The 8,987-nt window shown below is 39.5% G+C and overlaps 1 protein-coding gene across 1 annotated transcript; it reads right to left on the minus strand.

The window, feature by feature from the left end:
* Positions 1-120: 120 nt before the first annotated feature.
* On the minus strand, positions 121-8,977 carry PSMD6 (proteasome 26S subunit, non-ATPase 6). Its single transcript, XM_026650391.2, has 7 exons — positions 8,768-8,977; positions 7,869-8,014; positions 6,393-6,612; positions 6,170-6,278; positions 4,775-4,943; positions 2,079-2,156; positions 121-1,947 (listed from the first exon to the last, which is right to left on the minus strand). The coding sequence occupies exons 1-7, from the start codon at positions 8,969-8,971 to the stop codon at positions 1,851-1,853; spliced, it is 1,023 nt and encodes a 340-aa protein (XP_026506176.1). The 5' UTR covers positions 8,972-8,977; the 3' UTR covers positions 121-1,850.
* Positions 8,978-8,987: the final 10 nt, after the last annotated feature.

Genomic DNA, 8,987 nt, shown 5'->3' on the forward strand with positions numbered 1-8,987 from the left:
CAGAACTAACCTCAAGTGTATCACTACCCGCTTGCTACTCTTCATCTAATACACAACAAGTGCAGGTTAGGAAAAGCAGCAACCAGCCGTTCACAGCAATGAAAACAATCGGTGAGCCTGTGAGTGAAATACTGTATTAAAGGGAGGCTTGCGAATACAATGAAAAGAGAATCTGGATTCAAATGAAAACTCCAGCACTGTAAACACAGCAATTATTGGGAGAGCACCTACCACTGTCCCAACACGTAATTAACCGCTTGAGCTGATGCCACAGCAACGAACTCTCAACACTCTCCTCCATTATTCAGACCACGCAAGGCAAATTAATGAAGATCAGGATTTTTTTTTAAACAGGGAATGTGTGTGAAATATTTTTCATTTTTTAACACTGCCCACACTAGTATTGCTTAGAAAAAGTGATGGGTGAGCTGGCCACCTTGTCTTTCCCAACCAGCTGATTACAAATTCAGGTATTTGGGGGAGGGGATGGGGATGACCCAACTTCCTAGAGCATGAATTCCAGAACAATCCAGTGAAGAGTGATCTACAGCATCATGATATAAAGTGACCCCTCGCCTGCAGAGCTTGTGGCTAAGGGTGCTAACCTCCGCAGGCCAGCAAAGTGGTAGTTACTCAGACATAGGGAGATGCCCAGAGTCCCCCATGGCACATGGAGATAGAGTGTAATTATGGTCCTCTATCCTCCATTCACCTGCACTCCCTTCCATACATCCCAGATAAGGGTTTTGATACCCATCAGCACACGGGTGAGCATCTTCCCTAGCAGATATCAGACCAGCAATGAATGCAAGGTAAAAAGGTGTAGCTCCCAAGCACTTTGAATCGAATTTCAGCTAATATCACTGCACTTGAGAGCTCTTCTTTTTTAGAGAAAGCTCTGAGCCATCCAACTCAAGCAAGGACGGTGGAAGCAGCTGCTGGAGGCTCTTGTTAAAGACAGAACTGTGTGTCACTGGGACAACTCCTGAACCAGAGTAAAATTTTCTTTTTCTCCGCAACTGCCCAGGGCTATCTACCGTGTGTGATTTGTACTGCTGATTGATGTATCAAATGGCATTAGTGTCTCCCACTGTTTCATACCATCATTCTGAAACCTGGAAATCTAACTCCGTGGTTAACCCCAACTGTAATGCTCAGATAATGTAACCGATCAATGTTCTTTGCCACATATAGCATTAGTAGGCAGCTAGCAAATATACCATTTTCAGGGCAATGTTACTTTAATCAATTAAAGCTACAATCTATGTAACTAACAAAGCTATGCACATTCTGTACCATATTGGTTAGGGTGTGTGCTGCGGTATACCCTCTACTCTTTGTCTGTCAGTGTCTTTAGACTGTAATCCCTTTAGGATAGGGGATCTCTCTGTATAGTGCCCACCACCATGGGGCCCCAAACCCTATAGAAGCCTTTGGGTACTACTATAATGTAACTATTTCCTTCTACTGTTAAACTATCTAGTTTTCTTAGGCACAAATGAACAAGTCCCATGAGTAATTCTGGGACTGTCACTAGTTCTTTTATATCTCTCTCAAATATTAGCCCTGCTTTCTAAACATAATAGTTTACTATGAAACAAAATACTGAACATTGTACATGAACATAGCACATTACATCCCACTGTATTATATATTTAATGAACTGGGATCTGAAACCATGACTGTAACGTTTATACAGTTCAGTTGTTTACATAATGAAGCAGACTGTAAAAACCCTACTTCTCACTTATAATTTTCTTAGCTACCGCATATCAACTCATACAGTACACATTACTTCCAAAATGGTCTTAAACATCTACATTTTGCATTCCGTTATTTTTTAAAAAGCGTTACATATTAATTACTCTGGAAAGTTTCTGAACTCTATTTAGCAGCAAATCTCCTTTCTTGATGGTTTCTTGGTACTGCCAGTTCTTGCTATCGGGTCTACAAATTAGGAAGAAAGGGTTTTATAGTGAGAAGTCACATTAAACCATGACAAGCTTTTCAACAACGCTGTCAATTTAGTAACTGTGATGAGAATATACAGCCTATAAACTAGAGTATAGATACTGTACCTGTTAGTTTCGACTATCTCGTTTACTTTGTCTATTTTGCAATGCAGTCGCCCAGCTGCAATAAATCTTGAAAGCTCCCTAATTAAAAAAAAAAAGTATGTTAAATATATAGATGTTGCACAAAAGAGTTGCAGGCTCCCACAAAGTGTCTTGTTTTCCTCCCACCCCACTTTTAAAGAAATGCTTTACAGTTCATTTTCCCCCACAGCTATTTTTAGAAGGGCCTTTCATGTTCCACCTTGGCTCATCTACTTCCTTTTCTTCTTTTAAGCTGCACCTCATTTGTTTGGACGTTAGGAGGTGGTGGTGTATTGTCTACTCTTCGTTTTTATTCTATTGTACAGCTCCTGAGCATTTGACACTCTCTACAATTACATTAGTGGAATGGCTCCAAGGCAGGGCAACTACAAAATTAGATATTACATTAAATAACGGTGTCATTGCTTCCTAAAAGCTAACAAGATTACCCTTATACTCTGAATCGGGGTAAGGACCCTCTACTTAGAACTCCCTATTCAGCCCAGGCTCCTACTGAAGCCAATGGGAGTTTTGTCTCGTCACCAAGTGCAGAATGATGTATTTTATGCTTTGTGGAAAGCCACCTTTCAATTCTGGAGGTTGAAGTAAGTTGTCAGAAGGCCACAATGCAAACACGGTTACCCCACCATTTCTATTTCTCCTACTACAAACCATGTCCAGCCCATTCAATCCAAAATCCATGTATGTCTCCCTTAACCTCTTGCCACACCAATCATCTCCTGACCTTCTGGGCCAGTTGGAGGAGCCAACAGTCTCCTTACCAGCTCTGAGCACTCCCACTTCCTCCTTCTGCACATCTGTTCTGATTCTGTATCTTTATCCCACCAGCAGTGTTAAATGAACTATCCTCAGTGATGGGCAGTAGCACCTGTGCTGATTAGACAGTCCTCTTCCCAGTTGCCACTGCCCTCCTATACCTCTGAAAAATTCAACCGTACAGCCTACTTCTCATGTTTCAGCCCTTCCTGTAACGGAGAGTAGCCTGACTACACATTTTTACTCACCCTAGTCCCTTGCCTGAAAGTTCCCCCCCACAAGTTATTAAAAACCATTAACATTTCTAATGTAGAGGAAAGCAGAGAGCAGTTCGTGACTTGCTCTCCACCATTTCCTAAGATCATGTGGTTAAACCCTGAATCCTTCCAGTAAATAGTCCATTAGAATGTGAACACACAGCAGAAGAGACTGATGGTATGCAGGAGTCAAAAACTGGACAATAAGTGGAAAACCTGTCTGACTGCCTGGCATTGAAAATAGCGGATTTAACACAACCTGTCAACAATTTTATATGTTTTTCTAAGAGAAACCGTACAAAATTGTTTGCCATTTCCTAGTAGCCCTGCATGTTAGATTGTTTGCTTAATAAATTGCTGCTCACGTTAATTTTGTTTCCTGGTCCAACTAATTCTTATGAGGCCATATCGCAATAAAACGAACTAGTGGTTTATTATGGATCAAAGTGTGGAGAGTAAGGAAAAAATAATGCTGGTGCTGAACAAGTGCCTGTGAATTGATAAGGATTGGTTAAACTCTTCCTGTTGATCTGTTTCCACAGAACTGTTTGTGGCTAGGAAAGACGTGACAATGAAAATAAACAAACCCATATTCCCATAGTAGAGCATGACAACATGGATAAGTACCTATAGTAAACCAGATAAGTTACAATCATTAATAACTATCTACTCTCACTATTAATAGAAACTGGTATAACTTAAGTGCTGATCTCATTAATATGATCATATTCAGTTTCCTTTCAAATGTTCATTTTTTGCTTTACTAATTTATTTATGTACATTTCAGTCAGGACTCAGATTCCTGCCTATTTTTTCTTAATTGGGAATATTTAAAAAAAATACTTATAGACGGAAGCAAGTTGTTCCTCTAGAGGTATTCAAACACAAGCTGGCTGTTATAGGTATCAGAGGTAAATCCACTAATCTTTCACCCTAGATTTAGCTTCAAATCCCAATTTAGGTCACAGTGAAAACTAGTTGTAGTTCCAGTTCTAAGGTGAGACCAAACAAGTGCAGGTTGACGTGTGATTTTGGAAAGCTTGCACAACAGCTGCCTACACTTTACCTGATTTAAACCACAAATATCAGGTCCAATCGACACAGCAATTATAGGTGAATCAGGCTTCACTACAAAACTTGTTAAAACAAGTTAAAACTTGTAGTGAAGATGGAACTTAAGTGTCCCAAAACTGGAACATGGACAGTCAAAATTTAAAGAACATGATGAAGTCTCAGCTACATCGTAACTTTTAACTGTGTTATAGCCTCGTTCCCTAAATTCAATTGTTGTCATCCAGATAGCCCTTGGTCTTATCATTTAAAGAAAAAAAGATACCTTAAGAAAATATTATCTCATGATGCTTCATGTGTAAAAACTAAATATAAAATTTCTTATGCAGAGAGAAAAAGAAATATTGGACAATGAATTTTTTTTAAACAGACTAAAGTTAAACTGATTTCTACACTTAAACATGAGACTAGTAAAAAATAATCTTGCAGATAACTTGGTTTGTGGATAGTTAAGTAAATACCTCTTCTCTCTTTTTGGTATCGTCTGTTTATTTGTAGCACGATCATTGTAAACTCGTTACTTTATAAATGATGACTAAAGTCTCTAACTTACAAAAGTTACTTTTAACTTACTGATCTATGAATTCTACACCGACTCCAAAAGCTTCTGCCATGTACCCTAGCGTCAGTGACCGGTAGGATTCTAGGAGTTGGCTGTACGCATGGATTCTCATTTCCCGTACATAATAACGATAGTGGGGAGCAAACAGCCAATCTTTTTTCATCTCTTGCTCTACAATAGCTGAAAAGATAAAAATCACAAATACAGTCTATAATCTCTGAGTTAATCTGTTCCTGCTTATACAAAAAAACCCAACACATAACGAAGTTCAATAAGCAACATAATATGGTATGTGACTGTACTGGATCCCTGTGTCCCGTATGTGTGCATTGAGATACAAAGGCACAATCAAAGTAGATACTCACATCTTTGATAGTACTTGGTTTGTGTTTGCTTTATCAAAACTTGTTCTTAAGAATAGAATAGTTGAGGGTAAGACTAGTTTTCTATTGAGAGGGTCTTCAATTGGCTTTAAGAAACTACAGACGCTTCAGGAGCTCTTGGTTTTTATCAGACTGGCACTTGCAGTTCTCAACAGCAGCTGAGATTTTCTGCCCTCTGCTTTTGGTTGCAGGGCAGCCATTCAGATCCAGTCTTCCCCAAAGTAAAGGGGAAGACTTTTTTTTTTTTAAGTCTTATTTTTGCTACCCTAGAACCCATTTTCATGGAAACTGGAGCAGAAACCAGCAGCATAAACACTGACAGAACAGTGCCAATGATAAAGAATGGATTTTAAAACTGTTTTCTTTCCTTGTTTCTGCACTGTTCCCATAGAAACCAGTTCAAAACAGCCCTAAATAGCCAGCGGCTATGAAATCTCCCCTTTGTAATTTAAACCTGAAAGTTCAGATTTTAAAAATCGACCTACAGAATTTAGACTCCTTTGGCTTCCTGATGCATCCAGTGTTTTAACTTTATAAAAAACTATATTCTCTTTTAAAGGAAGCCTTTCAGAATTCCCATTTTAATGGAGTTAAGTACTACTACCGTCCCAATTCCACAGCCAGGAGTCTTGTATTTGCACACAGCCTATGGGTCTGACCACAGAATTAGGACCAAAGATAGCAAACTGGCTCTTTGATCACACCCTGTAAGAACCTTCCCTCATCCAACCAGATGCCATCTTTCAGAGTGCTCATTTTATAAGAAAAACATTTGAGAGCCATAAATCCATGCAAGAGCAGCTTACTCTCCCTCACTGTGCTGCCAAGGGAGAGTGGTATTTAGGAATGATTCACCTAAAGTAAATGGATGATTTTAACTGTCAGGGGTTTGACAATACTAACTATACCTACAGCCCATCTCCTAAGCAATTCTACAAAACTCAGCTATGATTTGCAGCAAGCTGCTCACAGGACCTAATGAGAAACACAGGGGAAAGATACTGGTGTATGAAATATCCTTACCTAATGACTGGAAGAAGACTGAATAACGACATTCATAGAGTGAAAAGAGATACTGTCGTACAGTTGGTAAACTATGCAACACTTCCAGAATCTCTGCCCCTTTAATAACCTGAAAGCAATCAAACAACATTTAGAAATTTCATATACTAGTATCAGAGAGAGAGAAAAAAAATTAAGAATAATTTGATCAGCTTGAATCAGTGCAGTCATTTGCTTTACTTGCCTTCTCTCTAAGGTCAGGTCTGTCTAATGCAATCATACTGACGTAGACAGTATATGTTACAAATGTTTTGTAATCCATAAGTTCATAGGATGTAAATGTTGAAACTGTATCAAGAAAGAGTTCTGCTGCTTGTTTGAAATCTCGAATAGCTACGCAGTAAAGCCCTTGGTAGACTTTTAGACGATTTCTCCTGTCCCAGTCTCCTCCTTCCTCTATTAGACTTAAAACAAATAAGATATATATTTACTTGTTTTCGTTATCTGAAATGAGTGCAGTACATTTAACAAGATTAGAGTGCATAAGGAAATCTTAGTTATGAAGTACACTATATCGTAACAATTAGGGCTTCAAAAATGCGCTTGTCGGTGGTAGATGGGACGCTTTCCTCCGTGAGGCCAGAATTCAAGCTACATTTTAAAAAATTAAAAAGTTTCTAGCCTATTTAGTTGTGATGCTAATCTTCCAAATGTGAACCTGTGATCCTGAGTCTGCAGGCACACACCTCCAATGCCTCTGTTGCTCACAGCTTTGACCACCAGTAGTAGACTAAAATCATTTAAAAAAAAAATGCGAGGACCCCCCCCCCCCCCCCAAAACCTATGGGCAGCAGTGAAACTTTCAAGAGCCATGTAATGCTGCTGTATCCACAAGCAACAGCAGAGGCAGGTCCAGGAGCCATTCTGGGAGAACACAAAAAATAGTGACTGAGGGAAAAGTGAAGTCAAAGATCTCTCATTGCAACAGCCAAGATGATCAGGAACCAGTAGTGGAGACCAGCTCATTACAGCAGCCTGAAAGCTCCACGGTGTTAAGGGGAAAAAAGTTCCTCTCCCTTCTAGCAGCTACAGGCAGGAAGAAGTTTGGAAATTCAAACTCATCAAACACAGGCTAGTCAGCAGCAGACACAAAAGATTCAAGCCCCAGGTAGTGTCCAGGGGCAACAAGCAGCCTCACAGAAATCCCAACACCTCCACCTCCCCACTCCCAGCAGCTGGAGATTGTAAGGTTATCAGCATTTCGCCTATGGGACTGTCCCATGACTAACTGATGTAGCATCCACTCATCTTTCATATCTAACTCTAGCTAGTAGGTTTAGTCCTCTGGCTAGTGGGTATCTGGTAAGTTTTTCAAGCCCTGGTTATAATCGTTTGTGTCTATCACTTTATCCAGGACCATAATGTATAACAACTAGATTTAACTGAAAATTAGTAAATAATGAGAATACAAATGTCACTTTATTTTAATTATAAGCTCCATGTGGCAGGAACTTAGATTTCTTTCAGATTGCCAAGTGCACCGTGCACTTATAACAAGAATAAGTACTATTTTTTTAAATTATTAACAAATAAGCCAAACCTATTCACTAGCAATCAGGCAGTTCTATAGCTATCTTCAAAACTAGTGTTTTGTTAGACATTGCAACCAATGATGCTTTACTTCAAAAGGTGATATTTGCCACAAATCTAACAATGGTACCTTTTTGCCTTTTCAATATTCCGTGTGATGAGGTCATTATCCATGTAAAACAAACCAATTCTTAGAAGGTAGAACACAATATCCAGACGATGTCCCAGTGCCACAGTTTTGTCATACGTCTTACGAAAAGCAGTCAGAGCTCCTTCCTAACAAGACAATATTTTCTAATATTAGAACATAGAAAGGAACTGGCACCCCACTAAAATGTCTTATCAAGAGAAGCTGCCTTGGGTGTTACCAGGGTAGTGTACAGATTTATCTTGCTGAAGGACATTTTAGCAGTACTCTGGGGGCAAAAAAACCACAGGCAAGTGAAATGTGTCTTGGCTCTTATAAAAGCTGGCAGCCATCTTAGAAAGCCAGTTTAAACTAAGTTAGCATGCTCTGATCAAGGTGTATCATCCACAACAGAACTGTACAACTGTCTATCCTAAATATACCAACCTTCTTCAAAAAAGGAGATTAACATTCACAACTTGTCAAAGTTTAAATCTGAAGTTCCAAAAGTTACTCCCGAAATACCTTAGAGTCCCCAATTATATGAGTACAGTAACTAACTCACATTGCATATGCAATTATGATGTAACAGCTTAAAAACAAAACACTAGGTAGGTAGAAAATACTGTCTACAAAATGTTTTGAAAAGTTTTAAATGGAAAACTTTTATTTGTTCTCTTATTAGTTTGCCTTTCACTTCCCGGTTTTACATCCCTTTCCTTTCTCTTGCTGCACTGCTTAGATCTCACCATTCACCCCACCCAGATGTGGTTCTATTTTCTCCAGAGCATGAGTCAGTGGGCCTCCTCTAACTGGATGGAACGCATAGGAATTTGCCTGGTTTGAAAGACGAAGAATGATTTTAATGACAGCAGCCCAAGGAACCTGGGCCTTTAACTCACCTTGTCCCCAATTCGGCACAGGTACTCAGCCTTGGCCATCATTGCATCACGGATTTCACTCTCCCCCAAGATCTTTTCAGCATCTTCCAGTTCATTGTCGAGACGTTTCAACTCTTCCTCATTCGCCTTTTTCATCTTATTCAACAGCTCCATGTCCATCTGCCAGTCAAGCGGCTTGCAGAGTGCTTCATAGTATGGGGCCATATCTGAAAGAGAATTG

Source organism: Terrapene carolina, unplaced genomic scaffold, assembly GCF_002925995.2.
Source record: "Terrapene carolina triunguis isolate 2854851 unplaced genomic scaffold, T_m_triunguis-2.0 Scaffold89, whole genome shotgun sequence".
Taxonomy (NCBI): domain Eukaryota; kingdom Metazoa; phylum Chordata; order Testudines; family Emydidae; genus Terrapene; species Terrapene triunguis.

Coding starts and splice junctions, on each gene's coding strand:
- PSMD6 (XM_026650391.2), bottom strand. CDS start 8,971: ATGGCCCCATACTATGAAGCACTCTGCAAGCCGCTTGACTGGCAGATG. Junction 6,613..7,868: donor AATATTGAAAAGGCAAAAAG/GTACCATTGTTA, acceptor ATTTGTTTTAAG/TCTAATAGAGGAAGGAGGAG. Junction 1,948..2,078: donor GAGATAGTCGAAACTAACAG/GTACAGTATCTA, acceptor CCTAATTTGTAG/ACCCGATAGCAAGAACTGGC.